Source organism: Pan troglodytes, chromosome 1 (genome assembly GCF_028858775.2).
Source record: "Pan troglodytes isolate AG18354 chromosome 1, NHGRI_mPanTro3-v2.0_pri, whole genome shotgun sequence".
NCBI classification, from domain to species: domain Eukaryota; kingdom Metazoa; phylum Chordata; class Mammalia; order Primates; family Hominidae; genus Pan; species Pan troglodytes.
The window spans coordinates 174,243,692-174,262,501 of NC_072398.2; the positions used below are offsets into that span (position 1 = coordinate 174,243,692).

The 18,810-nt window shown below is 36.1% G+C and overlaps 1 protein-coding gene across 7 annotated transcripts in view; it reads left to right on the forward strand.

Moving 5' to 3' along the window:
* FYB2 (FYN binding protein 2) overlaps positions 1–18,810 on the forward strand; it is a 103,894-nt gene that overhangs the window by 80,513 nt on the left and 4,571 nt on the right. For 3 of the 7 annotated variants that reach the window (XR_008547630.1, XM_063801547.1, XM_016919284.3), the window contains 5 exons: positions 56–84; positions 1,562–1,622; positions 12,171–12,257; positions 15,072–15,165; positions 18,417–18,573. Coding sequence is in view for 3 of the 7 variants with exons in the window: in XM_063801547.1 (XP_063657617.1) it covers positions 56–84; positions 1,562–1,622; positions 12,171–12,257; positions 15,072–15,165; positions 18,417–18,573 (428 nt within the window). In the remaining 4 variants the exon portion in view is untranslated. Of the gene's footprint in view, positions 1–55; positions 85–1,561; positions 1,623–1,864; positions 2,045–12,170; positions 12,258–15,071; positions 15,166–18,416; positions 18,574–18,690; positions 18,725–18,810 lie in introns of all 7 variants that reach the window. The other 4 variants (XR_010153839.1, XM_513434.7, XR_001706830.3 and 1 more) reach the window with 4 other exon arrangements.

The following is an 18,810-nucleotide window of genomic DNA, read 5'->3' on the forward strand; positions in this document are numbered from 1 at the left end:
CTTTCCAAACATGGTTTTTTTCCTTAACTCTTTTGTGTCTTTTGTCAATCAACAGTGCATTTTCCATTTTGCTGCCTGATTTAGGTAAGTGCCATTTGCTTATTGCAGACCAAAAGTACTCAGCTTTTGTATATTCAGAGGCAGGGAAAGAGAAATGGTAACCCTTCCTGCATTCCCACATTTGATGAAAAATTGCTCTACCAAAATCAAAGAAGATGTTTCACACGGAAGTATTTTTTTACTTTGGAGAAGATGAGTAGTGTTTCTCAAGTACCTACTACATACCATGCCCTGGGGCAGATGTGTTCCTCTTAAAATCCCAGAAAAATAAATGTTATCATCCCTTTTCAGAGAAGCTGTAGGACCATATTTAAGTGATCCAGGATTTGTATTCCAGGCTCTCTGACTATGAAACTCATGCATTTTGCATTCTACCATACTGCCTTTTGAAGGACTTGATATCCTTCATCCTAATTAAGACACTAACTGAATATGATCACATTGCCACCAGCAAACTAACTGAATTGAGAATGGATCATTGGAATGTTGTTTGCTTTTCCATTAAAATAATAGTGCATAAATTAGCACGGTGCTTGACACATAGTAGGCTGTCAATACATGTTCAGTACATTGAATTTGTCAATAAAAGAGGGTCAGGTGTTCTGTTGTTTGTTAGTTTTTGTTTGGGGATTCTAGCTATGTGGCTACCTGGATGTCACTCGAACTTGACAATTCAAAAGTATATTATATTTCATAAATATGAGTTTGCTGAACTAAAAGACAAATGACAATTGTATATACCTGATAAAATCCCACATCTCAACATATCCTTGGTCTGTGTTTAAAAGAAAAAAGCTGACCTAGAATAGACATGCATTGTATCCCCACCCACATTTGAAGTTATTTAATAAAATAAGGCAGTGAATAATGATGAATAATTATACTAGAAGGTCTCAAACTTGTTCAGTGGTGAATCAAATGAAAATCATGTAATTCTATGTAGAGTGCCAAGGAATGTGAATATCCTAAAATGAAAATGCCTAATTATTATTATGCACTAAGTCAGATTCAACATTATGCAAGATTATTGTATAGGAGCAATTGCCAATGATTTGAAATAAAAACCATGGAAGAAAAGTCAACATTACTGTTCTATTAAGCTGTTTCTCCCCTCTAGGAGTTAAGAAAAGACCTCTCACTATTCTAGCAGTATAGCATATTTGTTCAATTCCAGAAAGATGGGAACTTAGTCTAAAAATGATTCTTTAAGCAACTCATATTTTTCTGGAACTCTATGTAAAAGCAAATTAATATAAATATATATGTTTTGAGATACTGGGACATCACACTTTTTTTTAATCTTTCACTTGAATTTCTTCCCAAATAGAGAATATTTTTATTCTTTGATTCTTCTAGCCTATCTGTATTTTATGATCAGATTTTGCTAAAACAGACCTGAAGATGCACCTGGATAATTAGGTAATTGGGTATAATTTGGAAAGTCAGTGCTTATATAAACCATGCTTAATAATGGACTATTTTGATTCTGTCTTGACCCTAGAACGTAAGTCTCAGGAAGTTATTATCTATGATGATGTAGACCTGAGTGAAAAAGAGTCAAAGTAAGTAATTTACCTTATTGGTCATCCCTGCTGATATTTGACCCATTTCCTGATGCTTTCTTAATTATGATCACAGAACCAACTTTTCAGATCCTTGGAGATTGAATGAAAAGTCAACTTAAGATAGTCTTCTCACTAAGAGGGGAAAACACTGAATAACATATATGATCCAAAAGTGGTAGGTGACCACAAAAGGCATTGGAGGTTTTGAGTTTGTTTCTGTTTTTTATTTTTGAATTCAGACTTGAAACTCATTTCAACACATTTTTAAAATTATCTCCAATGTACATGACAACATGAAGGATAGCAAGCACTATGTGACAGAACGTCTGTATTCAAGGACTAAATAACTATAATTTATCAAAAAAGATGGCTGAATGCAGTGGCTCATGCCTGTAATCCCAGCACTTTGAGAGGCAGAGGTAGGTGGATTGCCTGAGTCTAGGAGTTCAAGACCAGCCTGAGAAACATGGCAAAATCCCATCTCTACTAAACTAGCCAGGCATGGTGGCACATGCCTGTAGTCCCAGCTATTCAGGAGGCTGAGGTGGGAGGATGGCTTGAGCCTTTGAGGCAGAGGTTGTAGTGAGCCGGGATCACACCACTAGACTCCAGCCTGGGCAATGGAGCCAGGCTCTGTTCCAAAAAAAAGAAAGCCATCTTTAAGTTTGATGCTCCCTCTCCAGTCACTTATTATTTATACTTTCCCTCTTAATCAATTGGTTAAAAATAAAAGTCTCCTCTGTTCATGTTTGATTCATCTTTCCTTGCTCACTGCAATTAGGGTTCCTGTTATACAATTGAACTTATTTTTGGTAAGGTCACTAATAACTCCTTTGTTAAATCCAACAGATGCTTTTAAGTCTTTATTTGTCTTCTCTATATCTTAAAATATGAACTATGCCATCCTCCAAAGGAAAAAAAATACTAGTTTTTCCCTAGGTTTCTATGTTATTATTTCTTTGTCATTTGATGTTATTTTTAAGTTGACATATAATAATTGTACATATTTTCCAGGGAGATAGTGATGTTTTGATACACAAAATATATAGTGATAAGATCAGGGTAATTAGCATATTCATCATCAAACATTTATCATTTCTTTGTGTTGGGAATATTCAATATCTCCCTTCTAGCTATTTAAAACTATATAATATATTATTGTTAACTATAGTCATCCTATGGTAGTTGTATTAGTCCATTTTTACACTGCTATAAAGAAATACCTGAGACTAGGTAATTAATAAAGGAAAGAAGCTTAATTGACTCGCAGTTTCGCGTGGCTGGTGAGGCCTCAGGAAACTTACACTCATGGCAGAAGGGGAAGAGGCACATATTACATGGTGGCAGGCAAGAGAGAGAAGAGAAAGTGAAGGGTAAAAAACCCCTTATAAAGCCATCAGAACTCATGAGAACTCATTCACTATAATGAGAACACTATGTAGGAAACTGCCCTCATAATCCAGTCACCTCCCTCCCTAGACACATGGGGAATACAATTCAAGGTGAGGTTTAGTGGAGACACAAAGCCTGACCATATCAGTGGTATAGAACACTAGAACATATCCCTCATATCTCACTGTATATTGTATCCTGAACTAATCTCTCTCTATTCCCTAGTTTCCCAGCCTTTAGCATCCTCTGTTCTACTCTTTATTTCTATGAGAGCAACCTTTCTTAGCTTTCATATATGAGTGAGAACATGTGGTGCTTAACTTTCTATTCCTGGCTTATTTCACTTAACATAATGTCCTCCACTTCTATCCATGTTGCTGTGAATGACATGATTTCATTCTTTTTTATGGCTGAATAGTGCTCTGCCATGTGTATGTTTATCACATTTTCTTTACCATTCATTTGATGTTGGATACCTAAGTTGATTCCATATGTTGGCTATTGCATATAGTGCTGCAATAAACATGGGAGCATAGATGTCTCTTTGATATACTGATTTCATTTCCTTTGGATTAATACCCAGCAATGGAACTGCTGAATCATATGATAGTTCTATTTGTAGTTTTTTAGGAACCTCCATACTGTTATTCATAGGTGCTGTACTATTTATATTCCCACTAAGAATGAAGAGAATTTCCTATTCTCCACATCCTTGCTAGCATGTGATTTTTTTTTTTTTGTCTTTTTGATGATTGCCATCCTAACAGGGATGAAATGATACCTCATTGTGGTTTTGATTTGCATTTCCCTGGTGATTAGTGATGTTGAACATTTTAAAATATGTTTATTGGTCATTTTATTTTATGTATTTTTTATTATACTTTAAGTTCTAAGGTACACGTGCACAATGTGCAGGCTTGTTACACAGGTATACATGTGCCATGTTGGTTTGCTGCACCCATCAACTCATCATTTACATTAAGTATTTCTCCTAATGCTATCCCTCCCCCAGCCCCTCACCCCCTGACAAGCCCCAGTGTGTGATGTTCCCCACCCTGTGTCCAAGTGTTCTCATTGTTCAATTCCTACCTATGAGTGAGAACATGCGGTGTTTGGTTTCCTGTCCTTGTGATAGTTTGCTGAGAATGATGGTTTCCAGCTTCATTCCATGTCCCTGCAAAGGACATGAACTCATCCTTTTTATAGTTGCATAGTATTCCATTGTGTATATGTGCCATGTTTTCTTAATCCAGTCTATCATTGATGGACATTTGGGTTGGTTCCAAGTCTTTGCTATTTAAAAGACACAGACTGGAAAATTGGATAGAGAGTCAAGACCCATCAGTGTGCTGTATTCAGGAGACCCATCTCATGTGCAAAGACACACATAGGCTCAAAATAAAGGGATGGAGGAAGATCTACCAAGAAAATGGAAAGCAAAAAAAGCAGGGGTTGCAATCCTAGCCTCAGATAAAACAGACTTTAAACCAACAAAGATCAAAAGACACAAAGAAGGCCATTACATTATGGTAAAGGGATCAATTCAACAAGAAGAGCTAACTATCCTAAATATATATGCACCCAATACAGGAGCATCCAGATTCATAAAGCAAGTCCTTAGGGACCTACAAAGAGACTTAGACTCCCACACAATAATAATGGGAGATTTTAACACCCCACTGTAAATATTAAACAGATCAATGAGACAGAAGGTTAAAAAAGATATCCAGGACTTGAACTCAGCTCTGCACCAAGCGGACCTAATAGACATCTACAGAACTCTCCACCCCAAATCAACAGAATATACATTATTCTCAGCACCACATCGCACTTATTCTAAAATTGATCACATAATTGGAAGTAAAGCACTCCTCAGCAAATGTGAAAGAACAGAAATCATAACAAACTGCCTCTCAGACCACAGTGCAATCAAATTAGAACTCAGGATTAAGAAACTCATTCAAAACTGCACAACTGCATGGAAACTGAACAACTTGCTTTTGAATGATTACTGGGTAAATAAAGATCTTCTTTGAAACCAATGAGAACAAAGACACAACGTACCAGAATGTCTGGGACACATTTAAAGCAGTGTGTAGAGGGAAATTTATACCACTAAATGCCCACAAGAGAAAGAAGGAAAGATTTAAAATCGACACCCTAACTTCACAATGAAAAGAACTAGAGAAACAAGAGCAAACAAATTCAAAAGCTAGCAGAAGGCAAGAAATAACTAAGATCGAACAGAACTGAAGGAGATAGAGACACACAAAAAAACCTTCAAAAAATCAGTGAATCCAGGAGCTGGTTTTTTGAAAAGATCAACAAAACTGATAGACCACTAGCAAGACTAATAAAGAAGAAAATAGAGAAGAATCAAATAGATGCAATAAAAAATGATAAAGGGGATATCACCACCGATCCCACAGAAATACAAACTACCATCAGAATACTATAAACACCTCTACGCAAATAAACTATTGGTCATTTTAATATCATCTTTTGAGAAATGTCTGTTCATTTGCCCATTTTTAATTGAATTATTTTTTCTGTTTTGCTGTTTGAGTTCCTTGTATATTCTGGGTATTAATCACCTGTCAGATTAATAGTTTGCGAATATTTTTCTCCATTCTGTAAGTTGTCTTTTCACTCTGTTGATTGTTTCTTTTACTGTGCAGAAGCTTTTTAGATTGCTGAAATCCCATTTGTTGATTTTTGCTTTGTTACTTGTGCTACTGAGGTCTTAGTCATAAAACCTTTTCCTAGACCAATGTCCTGAAGTGTTTCCCCTGTTTTCTTCTAACAGTTTTAGAGGTTTGGGTCTTACATTTTAAGTCTTTGATCTATTTTTGTTTGATTTTTGTATAGTGTAAGTGGTGGGTGGGGGGGTCTAGTTTAATTCTTCTGTATATGGATATCCAGTTTTCCTAGCACCATTTATTGAAAAGACTGTACTTCCCCCATTGAGTGTTCTTGGAGTTTTTGTCAAAAGCAGTTGGCTGTAGATACATGGATTAATTTCTGGGTTATCTATTCTGTTCCATTGGTTTGTGTGTCTGTTTTATGCCAACACCGTGCTGTTTTGATTACTAGAGCTTTGTAGAATGTTTTGAAGTCTGGTACTGTGCTTTATACAGATTTGTTATTTTGCTCAGAATTGCTTCAGCTACTTGGGGTCTTTTGTGATTCCATACAAATTCTAAGATTGTGTTTTCTATTTCTGTGAAGAAAGGCATTGATATTTTGATGGGGATTGCATTGAATCTGTAGATTGCCTTGGGTAGTATGGTCATTTTAACAATATTAATTCTTCCAATCTATGAGCATGAGATGTCCTTCCATTTGTTTACATCATCTACAATTTATTTCATCAGTGTTGTGTCACTTTCTTTGTAGAAGTCTTTCACCTCCTTGGCTAAATTTATTCCTATGTATTTTTGTTTTTTGCAGCTATTATAAACCAGATTGCTTTCTTGATCTCATTTTCAGCTAGTTCATTGTTCATGTATAGAAACGCTACTATTTTTTATATGTTGATTTTGTATCCTACAACTTTACTGAATTTATCAATTCTAAGAGTCTCTTGGTAAAGTTGTTAGATTTTTCTAGATATAAGATCATGTCGTCTGCAAACAGGGGCAATTTACTTCCTCCTTTCCCATTTTGATGTCCTTTATTTCTTTCTCTTGCCTCATTGATCCTGCTGGAACTTCTAGTACTTTGTTGAATAAGAATGGAGAGAGTGGGCATCCATGTCTTATTCCAGAAAAGCTGGAAGCTTTTCCCTGTTAGGTAAGATGTTAGCTGTGGGTTTGTTATATATGGCCTTTATTATGTTGAGGTAGTTTTCTTCTATGCCTAATTTATTGAGAGCTTTTATTATGAAAGGATGTTGAATTTTGACAAATGCTTTTTCTGCATCTATTGAAATTATCATATGGTTTTGTTCTTCATTCTGTTGCAGTGATGTTTCACATTTATTGATTTGCCTATGTTGAATGACCCAACTTTGTTGACTGCAGGCATGTTCCTGGTGGTCTGATTGATGGGCATCAATATGACCATGGAGGGGGTGATGGCTAGAGAATTTCCGGCTTCACATGATGAAGCCAGTGATTCATGAGCTGAGCTGAAATCTCCCCAGCCTGATACTTCCCTTTCTATCACAGTAACCCTCCATGATAGATTAGAATGGTTCCCAGTTGGCCAGGTGCAGTGGCTCATGCCTGTAAACCTAGCTCTTTGGAAGGCAGAAGTGGGAGGATTGCTTGAGCTCAAGAGTTTGAGACCAGCCTGGGCAACATAGTGGGACCCCATCTCTATTTTTATAATTTAAAAAAATATTTTAAATTGTCTCAGATGAGAACATCAAGGCTAAGGGTAACTAACTTGCCCATGCTATTGAGTACAGAGGTAGGTCTGAGATCTAGGTGGCCTGCCCCCAAGCCAGCGATCTTTCCTGCCACCTACCCTCTTTCTGGGGATGTGCTCACCAAGTGAGCCCGGGGGTCAGTGTGTGAGGCTACAGAGGAACAGCAGCCTAGTTGTGTGCAGGGAGGATGCCCTGGGAGTGAGTTGGGTTTTTTGTTTGTTTGGTTTTTTTGTTTTTTTGTTTTTTTGTAACAGGGTCTCACTCTGTCACTCAGGCTGGAGTGCAGCAGTGGCATAATCATGATTCACTGCAGCCTTGACTTCCTGGGCTCAGGGATATATCCCACTAATATGTTCTTGCATTTCTGGGATATATCACACTACATCATGGTGTATTATCTTTTTGATGTGCTGTTGTATTGAGTTTGCTAATATTTTGTTGAAGATTTTTGTGTCTATGTTCATCAGGGATATCGACCTGTAATTTTCTTTTTCGTATCCTTGTCTGCTTTTGGTATCAGGGTTATGCTGGCCTCATAGAATGAGTTAGGAAGAGTTCATTCTGCTTCAATGTTTTGGAATAGTTTGAGAAGATTTAGTATTAATTCTTTTTTAAAGGTTCAGTAGAATTCAGCAGGGAAGCCATCTAGTCCTAGACTTTTCTTTTTTGGGAGACTCTTTATTACTGATTCAATCTCATCACTTTTATTGGTCTTTTCAAGTTTTCTAATTTTTTCTTGGTTCCATCTCAGTAGGTTGTATATTTCCATGAATTTAGCTATTTCCTTCAGGTTTTCCCATTTGTTAGCAGATAGTTGCTCACAGTGGTCTCTAAGTAATGTCTCTTTTTTCACTTTGACTTTATTTACCTGAACTTGCCATCCCCTCCCTCTCCCCCTCCCCTCCCTCTCCCCCTCCCCTCCCTCTCCCCCTCCCCTCCCTCTCCTCCTTCCCCTCCCCTCCCCTTCCCTTTACCTTTCCCCCTCTCCTCCCGTTTACCTTTCCCTCTCCCCTTCCCTCTCCCCTCCCCTCCTCCCTCCCCTCCCCTCTCTTTCTCACCCCATCTCTCTCTCTCTAGTCTAGGTAATGGTTTGTCAATTTTGTTTCTTTTCAAAACACCAGCTTTTTGTTTCATTGATCTTTTGTATTTTTTATCTAAATTTTGTTTATGTCAGCTTTGATCTTTATTATTTCTTTTCTTCTACTAACTTTGGATTTGGTTTGTTCTTCCTTTTCTAATTCTTTGAGACAAATCATTAGATTATTTTTTGAAATCTTTCTAGTTTTTGATGTAGGCATTTATTGCTATAAACTTGCCTCTTAATATTGTTTTTGCTGTGTCCTATAAGTTTGATATGTTGTGTTTCCATTTTCATTTGTTTCAAAGAATTTTTAAGTATTATCCTTAATTTCTTCCTTCACCCATTGGTTGTTCAGGAGCATGTTGTTTAATTTCCATATATTTGTATAGTTTCAAATGTTCCTCTTGTTATTGATGTTTAGTTTTAATCCACTGTGCTCAGATGAGATACTTGATATGATTTTGATTTTTAAAAACTTGTTGATACTTGTTTTGTGTCCTAACTTATGAACAGTTCTGGAGAATGTTCCATTAATAATGAAAAGAATGTGTACCATACAGAACATGAGTAACATGTTCTGTAGATGTCTATTAAGTTCTGTAGATGTCTGTTAAGTCCATTTGGTCTATGGTGCAGTTTAAATAGGATGTTTGCTGTTTTTCTTTCTAGATAATCTGCTTAGAGTTGGATGTTGAAGTCTCCCAACTATTATTGTATTGAGGTGTATCTCTCCCTTTTGACCTAATAGTATTTGCTTTATATATCTGGGTGCTCCAGTGTTGGGTCCACTGAAGATGGAGCCCCAAATCTGGTCCTTTTGATCTCTATGTTGGTGACTGTTTCAATAAACACACAGTTGCTCAGGCTGAAACCCTAGGTTATCTGTTATTCCTTCTCCTCTTGTGCCTTTCCCTTCCCATCACTCTCTTCCAATAACTCAAACTGTTCCCACTTTTCCCATCCCCAATGCACAGCCACAATTCAGTCTTATTGTTTCTCAACCAGATTACTACAACTCCCTGAATGGCCATCTTACCTCCATTTCAGTTTATTCTCCAAAATTTCTTAAGTGCAAATGTGACCACCTGCCAGCCAACAGCTGAAAACCATTTGGTGGTTAACCATCACTTTCAGAATGAAGTCAAAACTGCTTAGGAAGACATAAAATTTATTCATAATCCAGCCCCTGGCAACCTCTTAGCCTCGCCTGTTCTTCCTGCTTACCCACTATTCCTGTGTTCCATCCATACTGTACTACTTGGAGTTCCTTAGACCGGATATGCTGTCCAGCATTTCCAAACCTTCACATTTGTTCCAACTTCATCAATTCATTCAACAAATATTTATTGAACATGTCGTTTGCGCAAGGCACTGTGCTAGGTGTTGGGTAGAGAGCAGTGAACAAAAGAGATATAATTCCTACTCCTGTGGGCTTAGAGTGACTAAATCAATAAACAAATGAAAAAATAAGTCTATAATTACACATTGGAATTTGGTTGCTTTGAAACAGGATTTTTTGAAAGAGAGTGGATATAGGGTGTGTGCTGGTAGGGATTTTAAAGTATGGATAGTGGTGGAAAGCCTCTTCAAGATGGTGATAATTTAAGAAGAAAAGAATAGTTCTACCTGTAACACACTTTGCCGTGTTTTTTGCCTGGCTATTTTATCCCTCGTTATTTAAAATTGAATTCAGATTTCACTTTTTCTAAGAATCCCTGTCTAACTTTATCTATTTAAGTTAGGTACTCCCTTTTTTATCAAGATATTTTTCTCAGAATTGTAATGGTCTGTTTTCTTGACTTTCTCATCTGCTAGACTGGGAACTCTTTGAGGTAGGGACTGTGGCTTTCATATCTGTATCACGTGCCTGATACCAAAACATAATTTGATAAATTAGTTAACAAAGAAGGACCTGCTATAAAAATGTGCAAGATAACCTGGAAGCTCAGAATAGGTATGCATTACTGTTATTTAGGCGATCAAAAATCTTTGTGCCAAGCTGAAACAGGAAAGACAGGTAACGTTTTGACAGGTGAAGACTGGGAGCAAAAGAAGATGAGAGAAAAGGGAGGGGTAAGAGGGGGAGTAGACAACTGTAAATGGAAAACACTTGTGTTTGGGAAGTTGTGTTGGACCATAAGGCATATATGATCAGGAAAGTGGTGTTACAAACAGGAGATGTAATTTGGCATAAGGTGGAAGAGAACCCTGAAATATCAAGTTAGGATAAGGAATAAATTCTTTTTCTCTTTTGTTTGAGATGGGGTCTTACTATGTTGCCCAGGTTGAAATGCAGTGGCTATTCACAGGCGTGATCATAGCACACTGCACTTTGACCTCCTGTCTCAAGCAATCCTCTCACTTCAGCCTCCAAGTAGCTGGAACTACAAGTGCATACCACTGAATCTGGATAAATTCTTTTTCTTAAAAAATCATTTGTAAAAATCAAAAGAAAACAAAAAGTTGTAAAGCATGGTAAAACATGGTAAAATGAATTGCCCTGAACCTATCATTCGACTTAAGAACTAGAACATAACCAATACCTTGGCCTCTTTCCCTTGTATACATCATGTATCCTTTCCCTCAAAGTAACTGTTCTCATAAATTTGGTGTTTTCATTTCCTTGTTCAAAATAAAAATAGTTTTAACAAACATATGATACAAATATTGTTTCATTTGGGATTTGAACATTATGAAAATGAGACACTGTATACAGAGTTCTATAACTTTTTTTATTCAAATCTAATCTTTCATTTTTCCTTTCATTTTAATGTTCTATAGTATTCCATTGTATGTGTATACCATAATTCATTTATCCATTCGATTGTTGATAAGTATTGGGGTAGATCCTAATTTGGGGCCCTTACAAATAATACTGCCACAGATATTCTTACGGCTCCTGTGAATGTGTGCAGGAATTTTTCTAGAAGATATACTTAGAAGGGGAAAAAATGCAAATTATAGGGAATGCAAATTCATAAGAAAATGCCAACTTGTTTTCCAAAGTGGTCATACCACTATGATCATCCATTTCATTCTCTCTGCTCATCCATTTCCTCCCTTGTACTGTAAAACTTTGAGTAATCAGTTTAAAGGATTGTTGCAATACTTACTTTGAAAACCAAATGAGTTAACATATGTAAGATGCTTAGCATAAGACCTGACACATACATGCTAAAAAGTACTAGTTCCTTCTATAATAAATACCTTCTCCCTTCCCTGCATTCTCTTTTGCCTGGAATCACTAATGTTACATGCTAGTTGGCTTAGCCTTGTTTCACAATGGAGTTCAGTTACATTGTTCACATTTTAGAGGCAAAAAACAAAACAAAACAAAACAAAACTGAGGCTCATAAAGGAGATGAAATATGATTATAAGCAGGCTGATCTCTTGCATCTGGATTCAAATTTGGATTACCACACATCAGGGGTCAGCAAACTATGGCCTGAGGACCAAATATGGCCTGCCACTTGTTTCTGTGTATAAAGTTGCAACAGTAGAGTTGAAGAGCTGCCATAGAGATAATATGGCCTGCAAAGCCTAAAATATTTATTATACGGCCTTTCCATGGATTATCAAAATATATTTCTAGATGACTTTTTAATTTTTTGAAAAACATAATTGCCCATGAAGTGTTGATGGTTCCATGAATATATAATTCAGTCTTAATTTACTTGCTCAAAATATATTTCTCCTCAGAGATGAAGATAAACTGAAAATGTGGAAGCCCAAGTTTCTGACACCAAAGGAAAAAAAAGAGAAAAATGGTGCTGAAGAATCAGAAAGGTGGGAACACAGAGGCACTTCTATTATAGCTTATCTGCTGCAATTTATACCTCTTACTAGCTGTGTGGCCTCAGATAAGTAATGAAATTTGATTCTCAGCTGTTTCATCTACAAGATGAGAATAACAACACCTACATCATGGTACAGTTGAGAGGATTAAAAGGGACAAAGAATATAAAAATATTAAGTGTCATACCCATGTATCTTCATCATCTTCCTCTCTACTTTTGGTGGATAGGAAGTGAGAGATTTCAAGTAAGCCATTTTCAAACAATGACAAATTTCCAGTTTTCTTTTAGGTGTAAGAACTTCCCTCTCTAAGATATAATGTAAATAAAACACTAATTAGAACTTAAATATAACTTTGAGGAAAAAAAAGTTAGGTATCATATATAGTAAGACTAATTTCCCTAAAATATAATTCTAGTTATGACTACAATTAGTGTTAGAATTTTACAAGAAAATGTTTTACTGAGTCAAGATCTAACCTGCATTCATGTAATTAAATTTCCCAAGTGGTTGTGAGAGGATGTTTTTACTGAGGCAGGTGGTTACTTACTGCTCTCTGATCCCATCTTCTCAATTGCTAGGACATGGGGCAGGATATGAGGTACTTTCTCTACAAATGACTTGGGGAAATATTTGCTTAAATAGTCACTGACATGTGAACATTGTGTAGTCTGTCTGCTCTGGGAAACCTGTTAGAAAAGTCCTACTGGGGTGCACCAAAGGAAACCAGACATTAGTGTCTGAGATTCAGAGGATGGCATTGGATGGCCCTTCTCGTAAGTTTATTTTCTTTAAGTTGAGACTTGATGTAATTTATTTTTCTCAGGCTGGAAAGATGTATTAACAGACTAGAAAAGCAGCTTTCTATCTTAAACTTCATACTTTTACATACATTTGCACAGCATAACAAAACAGAATTCCAAGAGATGAACTATTAGTAACATTTTTGATCTGCCCCCCAAAAAGCTTTTTAGTATGTTGATAACTACAAATAAGTCTTCTTAGGAAACAATTTTCCAGTGCCTTTTTATTTTTTTACAACAGAGTGATATAACAGTATAATTTTATTCTGAACCAAGTAAATTAGAAAACGTTACTGTAAGGCTAGTTATTTCTGTATCAATTTCTGTATCATTTTTAAAATGATTTCTACCATAATGTATTCTACCAGTAAGTAAGAAGTATTAGTTCAACCCTTTTATTATTCTTTTATCAATTAAAGATGATGGCAAGTTTAAAGAAAAGTTGGGTAAGGGTATCTGTCTTAGTCTGTTTGTGTTGCTATAAAGGAACACCTGAGGCTGGGTAATTTATAAAGAAAAGAGGTTTATTTAGTTCATGGTTCTGTAGACTGTACAAGAAGCATGACATTGGCATCTGCTTCGGTGAAGGCCTCAGGCTGCTTCTACTCATGGCAGAAGGTGAAGGAGAATGTGCAGACATCACATGGCTATAAAGGAAGAGAGACAGACAACTGAGGTGCCAGGCTCATTTTAACAAATGAGATGCCATGCTCTAGGAAACTGTGAGAGTGGTAACTCACTCATTACCAAGAGGACAGTAGCAAGCCATTCATGAGGGAGACAACCCCATGACCCAAACATCTCCCATTAGGCCCCACCTCCAACATTAGGGACCAAATGTCAACATGAGGTTTGGAGGAGTCAAATATCCAAACCATAGCAGTATCCCACGTATAACAGCATGAAAAGGATAACCCGCTTTCTAAGATGACCCAAGTAGACATTGTAATGTGTAGGGAAATGGGCAGCTGATGAAGCTGGAAAGATGATCAGGCCAGATTATAAAATGCTAATGAATTTAGACTTTATCCTATTGGCAATAGAGAGAAATTGAAAGGTTTTAAGCAAGAGAGTGACATAACTAAATTTTAGAAAAATGACTCTGCAGGCAGATACGCCAATGAATTTGAGGAAGGAGAGGTAAGACGAAGATGGCATCTCAGGCAATAAGTAGTGATAATCTGAAATATGGCAGTGGCTGTAATCTTGGAAATAAACAAATGTAGGGGACACTTAGGAATAAGACTAACAGGACTTGGTTGACTTTTTTACTTCTGTCAATACATTAAACTGCTAAAAAGAAGAACCCAATCTCACGTGAAGAGCAAGAGGGAGGACTAAGAGTATAATCAGCTTCTTCTGTAGGGTTATTTATTTTTAAGTGCTGAAATTCTCACACGTTTTGTGGCATCTTTCTTTATTTTCTTAATGGTATTCATCCTCCAAAACATTCAGCAAACTGGAGAGCTCTTCGATTGAACCATGTAGAGTTGTGATCCCCAATTAGGTTTAACAACTTAGAAAACCACACAAAGTAAGCTGCTTACTTATTCTTACTGGTTTCCATTAAATAGTCTGAAGGTGAATGGGAACATTTATAAATTTCCTAAACCTAAAAAAAAAAAGTTATATCTCTAAGTCTCATTCCGACAAGTTTCTTGTTTACCTTCATTTGTTTAACCAATGTGATTTTATCCCATTATTATCTTGCCATCAAAAATATTTTTTTAATTGTAGGGAAAAGCAATTGACATTACCCTGATCAGTTGTTTGACAATTTGCTCTAATGGAAATATATGTGTCTTTTTGTATTATGAACCTACATACGTGTGTGTACATATACACAAATACAGATGCATGACTTTGTGTATTATTTTATATAAAATTATGATCACAAAAAATTATACCTGAATTTATCCTGAAATGAAGTGACTTTGTAGGCTCAGAAACTTAAAAAGTTTTATTATAGTACGTTTTACCCTACCTGCACATTTCTTGCTAGTTTCTCTCCTAGAAATTTCTTCAAAACCAAGAAGCAAAACTTAGAAAAGAACAGAATGAAAAGAGAAGAAAAACTATTTAGAGAAAGGTTTAAGGTACGTTCTCTTCTGAAGGTAAAAATTAGCAATATTAACAGCTAGGAGCTTTCATTTAAAAAAAAATCTGTAAGTATGCTGTGCCTCTGCCTCTCTGAGATACAGACATGATCTTTGACACAAAAAGCCAGCATTTCATTCCTATTTTTTCCTGGTACATTTCTATATTGTTATGTCTGTCCATGCTATTCCTTCTTCCTGGAAAAACTCCTAAGTTCTTCTTGAAGGCTCTGTTCAAATGTCACCCACTCCTCCCTAACTCGTCCAGGTTAAGTTACTCCTTCAGCACATTTTATATATCTATTTTACACGTCTTTTGTAACACTGATTAGTTGTACTAAAGCATTTGTGTGTGTGTGTGCGTGTGTGTGTGTGTGTCTGTGAATCTTTAATTAATCTCGAGTCCTTTTTGAGAAAGAAACCCTGTCTCATTCAAGTTTGTTCCCCAGGGCCTGACATAAAACTGTAAGCACAGTGTTTGGTAAATGAATGCCTAAATAAACAAGCAAATGAATGACAAAATGAACAAATGAATGATGCAGCATCCGAAGCTCTCTGCCTTCTTATTCTGTTATTAAGAGTCCATGGGACATTTTTTCATTATTCTAAAGCTCAAACTTCCCTGATTTCATATATTGTCAAAGTGAGGATTATTAACTATGAAACATACTGAGCACCTTCCATGTGCTAGACACTGGACTGAGAGAGACAAAGTGTGCATCCTCCTCATAGTCACTATGCTGCCTAAAATTTTTCAAAAATTCCCCCTTGCAAAATGGTTAAAGTTTAGGCTGCTTAACATGGCATAGAAAGCTCTTTATGTCCTGACCTTTGCATATCTTCCTGGCTTTATCTCTTGCCACTCTTTGCCTTGCACTTTCTGCTTTGGCAACAAACTGCTCATAGTTCTGTCCCTTGAATGAACCTCCACCTCTATCTTTGTCTTGCTATTTCATCCCTCTAAGTGCTTCCTTGGTCTATTCCAACTCTCTGGTACACCTTTGCACTTTTCTGTATCTGACTAGCTCTTGTTCATTTATCAAGACCCAGTTGAGGCATCTCCTCTTATCCAGGAAGACTTGCCCAAATCTTCTAATTAAATAAATTACTCTTCTTCCGTTTACCTATATACTTCAGCCATCTCTAGCTTATCACACATTAAAGTAATTGGAATTACATGTTCATCATATTAAAATATGAGCTCCTAGAGGACAATGGTTATTTTATTTATGTTTATATCCGTGTGCAGAGCAGAATAAGGCTGCTTAGCATTTTGTAAACATGCATAAAATATTTTTTGAGATGAACTAAAATAGGAATGTACACAAATCTCTCATCACTGATAATTCCTGTTTGAACCAAAGCTGATTGGGGTTACTATATCTAGAAATTGTGATATGTTATTATCTACTGCAACCCTGATGTTATTTGATTAATTGAAAAACAACAGTGAGGCAATTACTTGTTGAAAAGACGCTTATATTCCATCCAATCCTTTTTTCCATCTCTGTGTGTTTTTTATTGTTTCATGTGTGAAAGATATTCCATTTCCTGTATATGTGTATAATTCCATTCTTATTACCTGTAGTGGGTTTCCTTGATAGGCCATTTCAATAATTTTTATCCAGCTCAAATCATAAAACGTTGGATAGCTCACTTGTGCCAGGCACTGAGGGTACAAAGATGAATAAGACTGTCTACTATTTTCATTTGATAAGACAGTATGTTATTAAATTCTATAATAGGAATAGATATAAAGTATAGTTAAGACAGTAAATTATATATGGCAGTCATAACAGTCTTCATGTGAAGTGGTTAAGAGACATAAGAGTATTTCAAGTAAACAGCATGTATTCAAGGATTGTCATGTAGCTTGATGCAGCTTCAGTAAAGGGGACAAAGATAGAGGGATGGGGAATGACAGTATGCAACGGACCCCGAATGTCGAGCTAAGCAGTGTGGATCTCATCCTGAAAGCAATAAGGAGTTTTTAGAACTTTGTAAATAGAAGGGTGACCAATTAGATTTGTATTTTAAGAAATCACTATGAATTCACAGTGAGCAATGGCCTGTAAAGGATAAAAAAGCCAGTAAGGAAGCGATTACTTTGTTAAGTAAAGGAAAAATCTATCTTGTATTTCTGATCTCATTTGGTATAGGTTGATCTTGTAATTTATGATCCAAACACAGGACACTTCTAAGAGTGGAAGGAGGCACTCTTAATCATAATAATAAATAGTTATAGATAGATGCATTAGTTATAAACAGACAGTACCCTGGGCAAAAGGAGATATTTGGTCACACTAATTTGGAGAAGTAGGTACATGTAATCTAAGCTGTGTATTCTGGAACTATTTATTTGTGGTCAACAGATTTCAGTGCATTAGAAAGTGATGTGCTGAAGATGTATAGGTCAGTTTGTCAGGAAAAGATTCCCAAGCTCAGGAATTGAATTTCTCAGGAGTTTCTAACAAAATGCCTGCCTGCCTGTGAATACAAAAGGAGACTGGGAATTGCCCCCAACTGGATACAGTCAATTCCTACTACTTTAAAATAACATGTAGTATAGCTATATATAAGAACACATAAGCTCATACAGAGAAAAAGCATGGAAAGAGTGTCATCTAGAAATGATAGGTATGTAAGAATATTATAAGCTTTAAGGCACTACACAGAGGTTTTAGTAATGGAACAGTTAACTACCATCTATGGTGCTTAATTCATACCTATGTTACAACCTCATCCAGCAGGGCTCATTCTAGTACAATTAAATAACGGTTGTGCAAACACTGGGGTCTGTCTGGGGATAAGGTGCGGGGAGGGAGAGTATTAGGAAGGATGGCTAATGCATGCTGGGCTTAATACCTAGGTGATGGGTTGACAGGTGCAGTAAACCACTATGGCACACATTTACCTATGTAACAAACCTGCACATCCTGCACATGTACCCCATACCTAAAAAGAATAATTTTAAAAAAAGATTTGAGAGAAAAAATAATAATAATGGTTGTGAAAACACTTTGAAAGTATAATCATACCAAACAAATGTGAGATTGCACCATTTTACTATTATTTTCTTAAACGACTTTCCATTAACTGCATACTTTCCTATTTTCTCTTCCCATATGTGTTATTTAACTAGTCAATAGTATCTTGAGTTAATTTTGAAGTTACTATACTATATCCTCCATTAATTTTGTTATGAAAAATAACTATGCAAGAATGGTCTGATTAGTAATTTCTCATTTCAGTACGACAAAGAGATTATTGTCATCAACACAGCAGTGGCCTGTTCCAATAATTCAAGAAATGGAATATTTGATTTGCCAATAAGTCCTGGAGAAGAATTGGAAGTCATTGATACCGCCGAACAAAATCTAGTGATATGTCGTAATTCTAAAGGCAAATGTAAGTTTATTTGCTTATCTTTCATAACATTTCATTCTTTTTAAAAAATCTTAAAATGCTTTAAAAAAACATTTTCTCTATAACTTTCAAATTAACAGTGAATTTTGTTTCTATTAGATGGATATGTGCTCATTGAACATCTAGATTTCAAGTAAGCTGTTTGATTTTATACTTTAAATCATGAGTTCCTAATACATTGTTGTATACATTAGTCTCAAGAGAAGACTACTGAATTTA